A 15,645-nucleotide genomic window follows, 5' to 3' on the forward strand; every position below is an offset into this window, starting at 1 on the left:
TGTCATAATTGGGGGGGGGGGGACTTTAGTAAAACCAGTTTCTGTCAATAAACAAAAAACCTTAAAGGAAACAGGACATATCTATGATGCTTTATTCATGGTTGTATTATTTTTAATGATTCAGAAGAGGAAAAGTTTGACTGCTAATCCATCTGAAATACAGAATATTTATTTAGTGATATGTTTAAATGTCTGTCAGCTCAGAAATCAGAAAAGGCCACATTTAAACGCAGAATATTTCAATATAAAACAGCATGATATAGATTGCATACTAAAACTTACTAAGTCAAACACAGCAGCATAAAGTCTGCTAAGAGCTGTATGAAGAGCTATTACCTAATAACTGTATCTAACAGCTATATGAGGACTACCAAAATTTCAGGGATTATTACAGTTGTTCCCGCCCCCCCCCCCCAAAGGGGAATTTTGTATATGCTCTGCAAATCTATTGCTCAGCAGGGAACAGAATCCAGAGCGCTATTTTCATTTTCTAGTTCATTTCCTGAAAGTTCAGAAACTATACAGGTAGAAATGTATGCCAGCTTTCTATGAGTAGCTGAACTTTTCCACACACATACACGAATTGCAACATCTCCATTTCTGACACACACGTACTGAAAAAACACCAAGCACTTCCGGTATACTCTGAAATAACCATACCTGTTGGAAAAAGGAAGTGGGGGAGAAAATAATCTCTTAACATAGCAAAAAAGTGAAGAGCTCCCCAGCAAAGGTAAAACAGCATCTGCCTTAAAACAAGCCACATAGTGGAAAGGATTTGTTGGAGCTCCCCTAACCAGGTTTTTTTTTCTTTCTTTCAGCAAAGCCGGAGCAGATCCAATGGGCCGACTCTAGTCAACAGGCTCTGCCTTCCCTTCCTGTTGCTTGGATCCACAGCCTTCACCTGCACCTAGTATTTATCCCACCAGATCCCCCCCCCCCAAAAAAAGCAAAAAGAGATCGCTGAAGTCTTCTTTCCCTTGGGGGAGTAAAGGCGGGCATCTTTTCTTTCTTCGCACATTCCCCCCCCCTTCTTTTACTTATTTATTTATTTAGTTTCTCACTCATGTAGAAGATAACAGGAATAAGAATTAACATGAATAAGAATGGGTACAAATAAATGGGGATATTAGGACAGGTGGTGCACTTTAATGCGCATTTCAATATATACATTTCAGTATAAATTTAGCCAAAGCTGTTAAGGGGTTGATTTTTCCACCTCCGCCTCAACAATACAGAGCCGTGGGGAGGAATAAGAGGTGGGGGAGGAAAGTAGGCAGCTGTTCCGTGGGAACGGCCCCAGCCAGGGACCTTCTGCTCTCTCCAAATTCAAAGTAAGCCAGCCACGACCCCGCGCCGGAAAGGAAATAAAAGAGTTGGGGGGAGGAAGGAGGAAAAACTGGCAGGGCTCTTGCATCATCACGCCTCCCACTCGCAGCTTCTGCCTCCAGCAGATGGAAGTCACCCCTTCTGCCCCGAAGCCCCCTTCCCCGAGAGGTCAAGGCAGCTTCCCGCCCGGGACGCGCGTGGCCAAACCCTCCACAGGCGCCCCCATAGGACTGGCCGGGCCTCCCCAACCCCCGAGGCAGTCAGGCCCAGCTAGCGGGGCGAAGCCTCCTCCTTTCCCGTCCCTCACTCACCACGCATTTCTTGCCGAGGAAGCCGAAGAGGCTCTCGTTCTCCTGCGGTGTGAGCAGCATGGAGCCCACGTTGGAGACCCTCCGCGGCGGCGGGGGCTGCTGCTGCTGCTGCTGGCTGTTGTTCATGGCGGCCGCCGCCGGCGCCAGGCCGGGACTGCCAACCCCCTCCGCCGGCTTCGCAGCTGGCTCTAGCTCGCTTGCGGGGGGTCAGGCCCCGCGTCTCCTGGAGGGTGGCGGCGGCGCAGGAGCCTGCCTACCCGCGCTATTGCAGCAACATCGGGGCGGCGACCTGAGGGGGCGCCGCGTCGGACCGGGGAGCAACTCCTGAGGGTTTTTTTTTCCTTGCGAGCGACCGGAGCGGAGCGGCCGGGGAACACCCGCTCCTCGCCCTTCTGCGCGCCTTCCGCCGCTCTCCCGACAGGCACTAAACTTCCAACTTCTCCCCGGCGCCGGCCGTGCAATCCAACATGGCAGGGAGCGGAGGCGCGGGCGAGACCAAACGCCGCGGAGGGAGAGGGGAGGACGCGGGGTCGAGAGACGCCTCAGGCTGCCCAGCCCGCGTCACTACTTCTCGGCCCGGCTCCCCCTACCCTGCTTGGACTCACTCTCCTCGCCGCCGGTCCGGAGAGCGTAGGCGGGGCGGCTCCGCAGCTCGGCTTCAACGCAAGTCCCAGCTGGCAGCTGGGGAGTCGCGCTCTCTGTGGCCTCCCCCGTTAAATACCGGGGCGAGCCAGGCCAGGCTGCTTCCCCGGCCTTGTCATCCAGGAAGTCTGGGAATTGGCGGTGGCGGGAGGCGGAGGAAGCGAGTGGAGAGACGCCGCGGGCTTGCAGGAGGGACGCGCCCCGCGATTCCTGCAATTCTTCCACGCAGAACCGCGCGGCTTGGTGGCGCGAAGCGGGGGTGTGCGCTCCTGTCACCTGCCTGCCCCTTGGCTTAAAGCTTCCGACGATCCCGCAGACGTAATTTGTGCCTCCAGACTCCAGAGGGGAAAAGCGTTGCTGTTATAAATCCGTCTTTTTCTTTTAATTTAATTCCTACAAGAGAGTTTGCTTCCACTTAGGTCTTGCTTTGAATAATGGATAATGGATGTTGGGCTTGGCTCGCTCCGGTCCTTGGTAATGTCTGACTCACGGCTCAAGGCTCTAAATTAGGTTTAAAGGTAAAGGTTCCCCTCGCAAATATACGCGCTAGTCGTTCCCGACTCCGGGGGAGTAATGTTCATCTCCGGTTCTAAGCCAAAGAGCCAGTGCTGTCCGAAGATGTCTCTCTGCCAAAGGTGCACCTGTTACCTTCCCACCAAAGTGTTTCCCATTTTTCTACTTGCATTTTTACATGCTTTCCAACTGCTAGGTGGGCAGAAGATGGGGCAAGAAACAGGAGCTCACTTGTTACTTAGGGATGCCGACCTTTCTGATCGACAAGCTCAGCGTCTTAGCCCCTCAGCCACCTTGGCTCTCTCAAATCATGTTTAACCAGATTACAAGGCCTCAGAAATGTGAGAACTCGAATAGCGGGTGTCCAAATAGACCTTGACAAACTGAGGGTGTGTGGACTTAAACTCCTAGAATTCAACTCCCAGCAGGCTGGTTGGGGAATTCTTGGAATGGAAGCCTACACACCTTTGAGTTGCCAAGGTTGAGAAAGACATATGGAGGTTGGAAACAAAAGAACTCATGTTTTTATTTTTAACTGAACTGGGATTGTTTTGTTGTTAAGTCTCATCCTTGGCTTTATGGAATTCCTGGATTTTTGTCTGGAGGAATCTTTATATACCTATGAGCATTGCTTGTTATCTAGTAATGGCTTTAATCATATGGCCTGCGTTCAGGGAAAAAACCCTTTCTTTGAAGATACTCGTTTTGCAAGGAAAGATTGGTAGGACAATCTCAAACCTCAACCATGTTGAATCTTCATTACTGACAAATAATTAAAAACATATTATTTTGCATTGCTCATAAAATGGTCAGGATTATTACAGGATGATTATTACAGTCTTTAAAATTCTGTAGAGCTGAAGAAACTTCTTGGATGAGAAGCGAAACGTCTTCAAGAAAAAACCAGAAAGTCCAGATGCCTCTTGAAAAAGCACCTTTGGGACAAATGCCATGGGTGAATCCCAGTAAACCTGGAACATCACTTGAACCACATTGGCACTGACAAAATAAACATAAAAGACAGCCTTACTGGACAGCTCACATCCTGCGATAATACTTTTAATACTATCAAACAAGAACATCTGCCAAGTCCTTAGGAGGACTCGATAGGTGGATAAAAATGTCAAACCCAATCCAAACATTTGCAACCAACCATAACAATGATAGCTTGTTCAATGGTTCATTTCCAAAGAGAGAGAATTAAATTCTGTTTGGAAAGTGGATCTTGTATCCAGTGGTGGGTTCCGGATCCCGGTGCAACTGGTACAGTGCAACGGGGCCCGGAGTTCAGTTTATTGTATTTGTATGCTGCCCTTTTCCCCCGAAGGGGGACTCAGGGTGGCTCACAACTCGAACCGGGGAAGGGGGATACAAACAAAAATTTTAAAAAACAAACATAGCAATATATAATTTAAAACTCACAACAGTCATACCATTCGAGACGGGAGTCTACCACATGCATGCGTGCAGCATGCACATGCATCCTTATCTCTGCGACGCCTCCACGATGCCTCTGTGACACTCCAGGTGCTCGGTGGAGCGTCATGCAGGTGCTGTATGCTGCGTGCGCAGAAGTGCTGAAGAGTTCAAATACAGCTGAGTTCGGGTAGGTGGGTGAGTCCTTCAGAGCACCAGAACAGAACAGTACCCAGTGCCCTCGGCAGGCATACCAGGGCGTACCACCTGCAACCCACCACTGCTTGTATCCTACACATCCAGAGTATTGTAAGCTATATTTGCTTATTTAAGAGCATTCACTAGGACATTGATCTTTAAAGAAACAGTGACCCAGTTCCCATGTGATCCACAACAATATTTTAACTGTCTCCTTGAGTTAAACATTACTAGTAACTAAGTTTACACACAGAATCTATGATCAAGAGGCAAATTTCTAGTGATGGAAAATTGATTGGAGTGAACTTTTGTATGGAGCTCCAGTAAATTCTCAATGGGACCCTTTGATTATGTGCAACCCAACTTGAAAAGCTTTGCATAATGTTTTGGTTCAAAATGCCTTGGCACTACTAAGCACATTAAAACCCAATTATTTTGATTTGTTTGCAGCATTATGGCTCAGCACAACACTGGATTCCAGCTAGCTTCTTCCTTGATAATATTAAGGGAAAAACAGTGTCTGGATGCATTTCTTTATTATATTTCTATACTCTCAGCCCTGACATTGCAAAACTAATTCTATGGGCTCAGTCAGGCCTACTAAAAATGACCTACCAAGAATTCTTACCAACAAAATGAAAAGGAAAATTAGAAAAAAAATGAACACCGCAGTAGACTTTAATTATCCAGGTAATTATATTCAGGATACAGGGAGTACTTGATTTACAGCTGTAATTGAGCCTGGAATTACAGTTGTACATTCTGGCAGAGGATAAGTGGGTCACCATGTGACTGTTTTGATGACTAATTTGCAGCAGTTGTTAAGTGAAAACCAGAGTCATTAAGTGAACCTGGTTTCCCCAATGTGTGTTTTTTTGCTACTATAGATGCTGGAAGTAAATGCCAGAAATTGGTAAATCTCACCAAAAATTGTCACATGGCAGGGGACATTGCAAACAGCCAAATATGTGATCTACTTGCCAAGCAGCCAAAACATAATCATGTGACTGTGTGTATGGCTTTTGGAAGGCTGGAACAAGTAGCTTTGGAAGGAGGGTCTATTGCAGTGTTTTTCAACCTTTTTTGTGCAAAGGCACACTTTTTTCATGAAAAAAATCACGAGGCACACCACCATTAGAAAATGTTAAAAAAAATTAACTCTGTGCCTATATTGACTATATATAAAGTGTTTTTCCCACGGCACACCTTACACTATGTCATGGCACACTAGTGTGCCGCGGCACAGTGGTTGAAAAACACTGGTCTATTGTAACGGTCACTAAGCAAAGATTATCTTTAACACTAAGGTAGATAATATCTGTTTATGATTTTGATTTATTTAGTCCATCAAACATATACAAGATAACAGGTATAAGTATAAACATGGTCATGAACAAAGGAAATGAATACAAATAAATGGGGATAGTAGGACAGGGACGGTAGGCACACTGCTGCACTTATGCACCAGTGAAATTTATAATTATAATATAATTTATAATTACAATAAAATTATAATTTATGGTGAAGCTCTCGCCTCAATCAGGAGGCTGTAAGTTCGATCCTAGGTAGAGGCAGATATTTCTCATTCTGGTAACAATCGGAATATATCTGTTGAACCAAACTGTATTGGCGACAGGAAGGGCATCCGGCCATTAAACAGTCTGCTAGTCCGTTCGGTTGCCCAGACTCCATCCTGCAAGGGATAATGGGGTTGTTAAAAGATGATGATGTTTGCAAAAACATTTAAAATTATTCTAATACACCATGTAATGTCCTGTAACCAACATATTTGCATTTTATTGAAAAATGGGAGACAGATCTGAAATACTTTGATAGAAGAGAGTAGAATTCTATCAGTAAATGCTGGATACTTTAAAATAGGCGATTTGATATGAAGAGCAGGTGGTGACTATGGAAGAGATGCATGGAAATACTGTAACCAATTGACACGCTTTCTACAATTTGTAATGGAAGATGGTATTTTTATTTTTATGTTTGTTCAAAACAAATAAAAATTGTTTTTTTTAAAAAAGGAACTGCTGGATACTACTGTACAGGTAGATGCTCTGAATTGTGGAGTGAATGTATACAAATTGCAGGGAAATTTTTTTGTGAACTTTACTTGTAATATAAATGAGAGGATTAAAATGATTCAGCCCTGAAATATACTTTGATATGCAAACATCCTGTAATATTTTGCCAAACAATGAAGCAGCCCATTAATTTTGATTACAGATGTGAAACTTCAAAGAATGAACTCATCCTGCTCCCCAAACCTTTTTGTTTAAAAAAATGGAAAAAATAGATTACAAGTATTTTCATTAAAAATGTACAAATGATCAAGAGGCCAATAAAATTGATCTGGAACCATAGCTGTCTTCCGAAAATCATTACTTTCTGCATTTGTGACTCTTAAGATAAGCCTAGAGCAGTGATGGCAAACCTTTTCGGCACTGAGTACCCAGGCCGGAATGCATGTACATGTGTGCGTGGGCATGCGCCAAAGCACCGGAAACCCAAAGACCAGCTGGCCGGCATGCGCATGCCTGTTTTGGGGGGACTTTTTTCAGGCCATTTTCCAGCGCTCACGAAGATGCATGCCGGATACCAGAAGAGCAGCTGGCAATGGCGCACGTGCCCACAAAGAGGGCTCTATGTGCCACCTCTGGCATATATGCCATAGGTTTGCCATCATGGGCCTAGAGCAGTGTTTCTCAACCTTGGCGACTTTAAGTCCTGTGCTGGCTGGGGGATTCTGGGAGTTGAAGTCCACAGGACTTCAAGTCGCCAAGGTTGAGGAACACTGGCCTAGAGTATGTTTTTTGTTTTCACTACCATATCAGAGACATAGCAAGCCATCTTCATATCGATAAACTCACATCCTGATTAACGAGCTTACTCAACATCAGATATTTTAAGGTTCAGAAGGATACGTCATCAGGAAATATTTTTCTGAGGTTTTCCTTATTTTTCTCATGCTTTTTAAATTGGAATTATGGGAATTATGATGCAAATACAGATGTCAGTTTTTACCTGATGTGTTCACTGCAGCATAATTTATAGTGCCTGATATTCCGTAGTACCCAATGTAGACTTTTAAAAGTTTGACTCAATGAAGCACAGATTTTAGCCGTTAGATTGGAGCAATCTCTCAAAAAGCTACAATGCTAATTCCCCTACCAGCTACTTCCAAGTGTGCCAATAAATGCCACTGGAAGGTTGCACAGTGGTAGTTACTCCATAGGAGAAGAAACTAGCAGTAGAGCGATTTTCTATTACATTGTTTAGTGTTCTAAGCCATCCCACCCACAGGGCATTTGCAGAGGCCTTTCGCATTGTACCCTCACTAAGTATTCTGTTCCTTTTTTGTCTTAAAAGTATAATACCTCTTCAAAGTTCCTGCTAACAACTCTGATATTCTAACAAAGCTTTGAGTGTGCAGTAAGAATGTACAACGGAGGCGACCCTTTTCCTTAGTTGCAACACTAGCTAAAAAGAAGTTCAGTTCAAAGAAAGATTGGCAGGATAAATTATTTGAGTCCATAGGTAAGTGATAGTTAACGTGTATGTTTATATATAATAATCACATATTCACTTATACTTTATTTATTTAGAATTATAACTAGCTGAAATAAGATGGAACCAGAAGTGGTATTCAGCTGGTTCGCTCTGGTTTGGGCAAACCGATAGTGGCAGCTGTGGCAGGTTCTGCCCACCCACCCCAGTGTAATGCATGAGCACTGCACATGCGCAGAGGGCGGTGCACATGCGTAGATGAACTGCATGAGAACAATAGCAATAGCAGTTGCACTTATATACCGCTTCATAGGGCTTTCAGCCCTCTCTAAGCGGTTTACAGAGTCAGCATATCGCCCCCACAGTCTGGGTCCTCATTTCACCCACCTCGGAAGGATGGAAGGCTGAGTCAACCTTGAGCCGGTGAGATTAGAACCGCTGAACTGCAGATAACAGTCAGCTGAAGTGGCCTGCAGTGCTGCACCCTAACCACTGCGCCAAAGTGAGTGTGCGCGTGCACATGCTCACATTAGTAGTGAAGCTAAGTGAATCCCACCGCTGGTAGTGAAGCTAAGTGAATCCCACCGCTGGACGGAACCCATAGACAAAAAAAACAAAAATAGCCACAAAATTCACAGGTGATCAGTAAATAAAACCCATCATGCGGCCTATAAATGTTGTCTCTCATATTTAGCTGCTTCCGATTAAGTTGTTTATTTCATCCTGATAGACTGGCAAAAAAGGATAGTGTTCAAAAAGAAAACAAGGAAGTGACTATCCTAACTTGGATCATCATTGAGAAGTCTCCTCCTCCCTTGATTTCAAATGGATTTTCAGCCTAATCTTTTTAGATAGGCAGATTGTACAGATGGTCCAAGCCATTTTTAGGGTATCCTGATCCGTAAAAGGTTTCAGCTGTCCTATCACCTGGACAAAACGCCCACCTGGCCTCAGCCTTCATCTTCTTCTTTTTTTTAACCAAGAGCCATGAATCTGGAAAAAATGTACATATGCTCTTTGCCCCTCCAGAACAAAGATGGAAATATCTGCAACCTAAGAGCATCAGAAGAAATGGTGTCTACAGTTTGCCAGGATTCTTTCTAATCCTATTGAGTTTGCAATAACTTAGGGTTTACAGACATCAGGTTCCAAATAAATAAATAAATAAATAAACAAACAAATAATAAATAAATAAATAAATAAATAAATAAATAAATAATAAATAGAATGTTATGGTTATGGCAGAGTGGTACTTTTGCAGAACAATATAATCTTTTGTCCCAAAGATAGTTTTATCTCAATAATGGGAAGATTTTCTAGTGACATAATACTGCATAATAGCCCCTACAATGCAGGGGAAACTCTGCATTGTAGGGGATAGCAAGAGAATAACATCTATTTTGAGATAGTACAATGTAATCTTAGCAATTAATGAAGAACCAGCAGAACACCAGCTTAATTCTCCTTGTATCTATTGTTTTAATCTTTGTTGCCCAAAACAAGAGGATTGTGCCTTTGCAGCCTCTCCGCGGCAGTGGATCCAGGAGGGCATCTTGGTTTACTTAGGAACTCCGGGAGATGAAGCACCAAAAGAGACGCCTAGAGCGACGTTGGAGGGCTAGCAACTCCGAATCTGACCGAACACAACTAAGAGCCTTTATTAGGACTTATTTAGTGGCGATACGAGCAGCAAAATGTACGCATTTTTCCGCTCTTATTGAGTCCGCAGAATCTCGTCCGGCCGCCCTGTTTAGGATAACCAGCTCCCTCCTGAAAGGGGAGGATACGGGGGAACCCTTACAGGGAAGGCCTGGGGAATTTGTTCAATTTCTGTCAGACAAAATCACTCAGATTCGGACGGACTTTGACTCCACTTGGACAGTACCAGCGGAGATGCCGAGGGAGGGCCTTGATCAGACTTCTTGGAATGAGTTCCAGCTTGTCACTCCTGAGGAAGTGGACAAGGCCATGGTAGCGATGAGTGCCTCCACCTGTTTACTGGACCCGTGTCCCTCCTGGTTGGTCTTGACCAGCAGGGAGGTAACACGAAGCTGGTTCCAGAGGATCACGAACACGTCTCTGCAGGAGGGATCTTTCCCGCAACCTTTGAAGGAAGCGGTGGTAAGACTCCTCCTTAAGAGGCCCTCTCTGGACCCAGCTAACCTCAGCAACTATCGTCCAGTCTCCAACCTCCCTTTGGGAAGGTTGTCGAGAAGGTGGTGGCCCTTCAGCTCCGATGGACCTTGGATGAAACAGATTATCTAGACGCCTTTCAGTCGGGTTTCAGGCCTGGATACTGCACCAAAACCGCCTTGGTCGCGCTGACCGATGATCTCTGGCGGGCCAGAGATAGAGGACATTCCTCTATCCTGGTGTCCCTTGACCTCTCAGCGGCCTTCGATACCATCGACCATGGTATCCTTCTGCGACGACTGGAAGAGGTAGGAGTGGGAAGCACCGTTTTACTGTGGTTCTCCTCCTACCTCTCCGGCAGGTCACAGTCGGTGTTGGTCGGAGGACAGAGGTCGACCCCTAGGCCCCTTAAATATGGGGTGCCGCAGGGCTCAGTCCTGTCCCCCCTCCTATTTAACATCTACATGAAGCCACTGGGTGAGATCATTCGCTGGCACGGGATTAAATACCATCAATACGCGGATGATACTCAGTTGTATCTCAGTTGTATCTCACTTAACAAATATAGATCGATTAATAGACAAATAGAATCATAGATATACTTTGGAGTCAATTTAATATAGTGGAATGCAAACGAAGAGAACTCTTGGAAGTAAAATCTATGTTAAGTAATTTTTGCACTGGGAGGTAGTGCTTAATCATAGAAAGGCTTTGGAAAAAAAATACATCATGAGACACTCCATCCTCCCTCCCCTCACATTCAGTTTCAGAAACATTACTGCAATGTACCTGGCAAAAAGTTGTCATAAATTCTAAATTGTTTGAATGTATATTTATGTAAAAATGCCAGGTTCTAAAGAGCACATAGACAAATATCACTATTTTGTTTTGTTTTTTAATGTTGATATAATGCACTTGGCATTATCTTGGATTAACAGACTTGAAACCATCAATATTTTATTATGTTTTAAATTTCACAGTACATCATGCTTTCGACCTCATATCAGAAATAATATAGTTTCTTTCATAAGTTATATTAGGGCTCCACCTAGTCTTAAGTATACCTACCAAGAAGTTTGTTTTTCTTAGTGTTTATCTACTTGGTTGCAGGGCCCCATTTATTTTTGAATTAATTGGGTTCTTAAAGTAATCAATGCATGATGCAATAACGACATATTTTTCACCTGGTTGTTACAGAATCAAAATCTGGTTACAATTAAGAGGGAGTAACTGGCCCAAGGTCACCAGTTGACTTGTGCCTAAGGGAAGATTAGAATTTGGTTTCCTTGCTTCTAGTCCAGCACTTTAATCACCATTCTACCTTGGCTTTCATTCCTGCATGTAACACATTCCATTAGAAGCACTGGTACCAATAAGTAAGTAAAACACTATATTGCAGGCCTTTCAGAAATAATTTCAAAATTCAATATTCCACCTATGCACATACTTTTGTTTAAAAGGGACTGTTGTATATTCTATTATGCAATTTTTATCTAAGTTACCAAGTAGTTTTATTCCTCTTATTTTACCAGATTTAAACTGGCACTAGCACCCCTAATTTGTAACGGGAACAGAAGCTGGAAATGGAGCTGTAGCATGTGATGCTATAGCCAACTAACTGTATTAGACTAATTTTTCCAAGATTCACTGTCATATCGTGAAATCGAAGGTTTTCATAAGGATTATAGTTGAGGGGAAAAGAATCAACCTTATCCTGATGCACCGAGTTGCTCATGCAATATTTCCCCTGCCCATTAATATTAATTCTGTATAACCAACAGGAAAAACACTGGATATTAATATTTAATATATTTTGCATTGTTGAGAACAACTGAGATTTATTGGATGGATTTTTTTCATAAATTCCTTCCACCTAATATAATTCATAATAATAGAATATTCTAAATCTGATAGAATCAAATAATAATAGAAAATACTCCCATAAATTGTTACCAACAATATACTTAGAACCAGAGGTGGGTTTCTACTGGTTCAGACTGGTTCGGCCGAGTAGGTAGTAACTCGGCCTGCCACGTCCCAAACTGGTTCTCTCAGTGGTGCCATAGGTGCTATCATCTTGTTTTTTGCTTCTGCGCATGCCCAGAAGCATTTCTAGTACTCTGCATGCACACATAGTGTGCATCAACCGCGCATGCACAGCACATTCCTGAGCAAACCGGCAGTAGCAGGAACCCACCCCTGCTTAGAACAGAGAAAACTAGCACCATTTTTCTATTTTACCTGGGAATATCTAATGGTTAAAGGATTCTAATATGAAGAAAGTAGCTAAAATGTCAGCATAGGAAATTCTCTCTGATTAAATAGAATATCAGTGGCATAATACAGCCAGTTCTCCTTCTTGTTCCTTTACTCTTAAGGTTGAGAAACCTTACCCCCTTGAGACAGTAATGTAAGGTATTTAATCGGTGATGTAGTCTTCTCCCCCAGCATATGTTATTCAGGAATTCCTTAATATCTAATTAGGATGTTATTTACTTGGAAAATTTATATAGCTGCCTATCCACTCACAGTAACAGTGGCATACAAACAATAAAAACTCTCTCTGTGTGTATGTGTGTGTGTGTGTACCCACCCAACCTGTTACCTAGTTAAGACGTGCTACTGGATTCTGGCAGGACATTTCTTAACAAAAGGGGGGTGTTATTTTACTCAAATCATAGGGTGCTGGATTCTATTCAAATAAGGTAGTTATTCTGATGAAAAAAAAACAAGCTATTGGTTCTCTCCAATGAAAACAACAGGCCTTGAATATTTTGATACTTTAAACATGAGATCTGAAAACACTGACTATAAAGCACTGACACTGAAATACAAGGGCAGGTTTCCAACTCTGGCTTCTCCAAGCACATGGTCCTGTATGCTTCAGTAGGTGTTTAATGGCCTGAATTAAGAGGAAAAGCAATAGTGGATGCATGAACCACAATTTCCTTCAGGCGGAGATAGATGCTTATCCACAGGTGATAGTAATAATAGAAGGCCTTCCTTTGGGGACAGAAATAATGTTAAATAAGCGATTGTCTAACCAGGCAGGTAACTGGTGCTAGAAAGAAATGTTGCATTGATCATTACTAATTTTTTAAGAATTTGGTACCCTCGTCCACAGGTAGTTCTTGACTTACAATTGTTCATTTAACAACTGTTCAAAGTTACAATGGCATTAAAAAAACTAACTTACGAGCCATGCTTACACTTATGACAGTCACACCACCTGCATGGTCACATGGCCTCAATTTAGGCACTTAGCAACGGGCTCATATTTACAACAGTTGTAGCATCCTCCAGTCAAGGGGTTGTAATTTGTGACCTTTTCTTGGCAATTTCTAGCAAAAATGCCCATTAGGGAAGCCTGATCTGCTTAACAAGCATGTGATTCCCTTAATGACTACCCTAAAAACTATCATAAAATTGTGCCTGAGTTGTTTTAAGTCTGCAATGATTTACATCAGCAATTATGGTCCCAGCTGTAGTTGTAAGAATGACTATCTGTATTCTACTGTCTTAGCTACTTTAGGTACCTCACATAGTACTAGAGAGATATTTGGGTCCTTTGCTTATTTAAGCCCACATATCCAGTAGAATTGTTACACAGGAGTTACTTTTTTTAAATGTTGAAAGTTTTGAAATATCTAGAGCAGTGTTTCTCAACCTTGGCAACTTGAAGATGTCCGGACTTCAACTCCCAGAATTCCCCAGCCAGCGAATGCTGGCTGGGGAATTCTGGAAGTTGAAGTCCGGACATCTTCAAGTTGCCAAGGTTGAGAAACACTGCTCTAGAGGCTAATTCCATAACACTGGCACTGTGTCTTTGTATTGCTAAATGCAAGCTTTCAGCGGTCATTTGAAAGGTTACCTTAATAGTTGCAGGAGATGAGGATGCATGAGATGGCTTAGCATGGATCTGTTTATAAAACCAGAGCAGCTACAGCATTTCAGAGCAAAGTTCTTTTTTCTGTACAAGAACCAGCACAATGAGCTCCGAGACCAGATGGATCCAGCAGCAGTCCCTGTAGACACTGTGCTAAAAGGCCTTTTCAGATAGTTCTAGGAAAACTGTCAAACCATATGTTGGCTTCAGAAGGAAGTAGGTGTTAAAGAAGATTATTCTAGAAAATCAAGACAGCCTTATACAGTATGTTATTACTGCTTATTGCAAGCTACAGTCCAAGAAATTAGGGTAACTCAGTTTTTGTATGTTTTACAGCTACAGGAGTCATTCTATGAGGAATTAAAATAGCCCTAAATTGCATGCAAAATGAAACATATTAATTAGAAAATGTCTTCAAGAATATTGGCCAGGAGCTGAGCCATCTTAAATGATGTTTTATGGTTTCCTTTTGTTAGTTTTATAAGTAACTTCCCACTTCTGTTATTGTAAACACTTGGTAGAAAATGACACATTAAAGACATATAATCACTTATGCAAGTGATTCACATCCATCTGATGTACACAACTTAATTTATTGAGGGAAATATTGTGATTATTAGGAATTTCTTTGTTTTTCCAACCGTTTAAGCTGCTCTAGAAATTTAATGTGTTCTTTAAAAAGTAATACTTCATGAAAGAATGTAACATATCCGGATTCAAATAAGCTGAAAGGATAATGTTATCAATAGGTTGAGGTTGTATTTTACTATTGGGCCTCTCTCCACATTAGCTTTAGTGATGGTTACTATTCAGGTCTGCTAATCAGCATGTAGTAGATTAATTTTATTGTGGAAGAGCTTTAACTAATTCCACTTTTCTGATGCTTCTGGGTTGTACCTTAGAAGGTTAACCTTAATTCCTTACAGCCAAAGATTCAAAAAGTAAGAATATAAGCAGGAGTAGCAAGTACTTCTATCATCATGCCCATAGATGCTATAGTATGTATATAATATCCCTACTCCTATAGACATATTTGTTCACTAGGTGTTGAATAAATAAAAGCACAATTGTAAGATTCTCTTATTATATAGATTATATATAATAGTGTTAACTCTTCTAAATCTAATTGCCCCTCCCTCTTCTTCTGAAGGTGCTTTCTGAGCCATTTCCTCCTCCACTCAAATTGCTTTGTGTTCAAGTCAAGCTTTTTGGCTCATTGCTCTCATAACCAATCTATCTGGCTTATCTCCATCAGTCATCTTATTGTATAAAGATGGCCAAAATTAATAGATCTTTTAGGACCTTCTGCACATTGGACCAAGATGTTAGAGGATAACTGGTAAACTGCTAAACTGTTAAAGTGAGTCTTTATTATATTGAGCCTCAGGTGTGTGCTTGTAAATGATTTGTTATATTTGTCAATTTTTTGCCAAACTTTATTCTTTATTTATAGAAAATTCCAATCAAACTTTTTTCAAGGAATAAAAATATCCTGAGAACCAATTGTACTCCAGATTCATTTAATCATTGCCCTTTTACCTATTAGAACCAGCAACCGACTCATTATTGCAGATCAAATCAGAACTGAGTCCTCATTACTTCTAGGTCAACCCACTTCCTGTTCCACAACACTTTAAAGAATAGGCTTGCATTCTACCATAGATATTGATACTGGTTTTATATGGTCTATTTCTAATAGCC

At 42.2% G+C, this 15,645-nt stretch overlaps 1 protein-coding gene and 1 long non-coding RNA gene across 2 annotated transcripts in view; one reads left to right on the forward strand and one right to left on the reverse strand.

The window, feature by feature from the left end:
* WASL (WASP like actin nucleation promoting factor) overlaps nt 1–2,583 on the reverse strand; it is a 34,522-nt gene extending 31,939 nt beyond the window's left edge. The window contains exon 1 of the mRNA XM_032220780.1: nt 1,641–2,583. Within this exon, the coding sequence (XP_032076671.1) occupies nt 1,641–1,766 (126 nt within the window). The 5' untranslated portion in view covers nt 1,767–2,583. The remainder of the gene's footprint in view (nt 1–1,640) is intronic.
* On the forward strand, nt 644–940 carry LOC116511041. Its single transcript, XR_004255710.1, has 2 exons — nt 644–733; nt 822–940. It is a non-coding gene; the product is annotated as an uncharacterized LOC116511041 (long non-coding RNA).
* Nucleotides 2,584–15,645: the final 13,062 nt, after the last annotated feature.

The sequence above is a fragment of the Thamnophis elegans genome, chromosome 7 (genome assembly GCF_009769535.1).
Source record: "Thamnophis elegans isolate rThaEle1 chromosome 7, rThaEle1.pri, whole genome shotgun sequence".
NCBI classification, from domain to species: domain Eukaryota; kingdom Metazoa; phylum Chordata; class Lepidosauria; order Squamata; family Colubridae; genus Thamnophis; species Thamnophis elegans.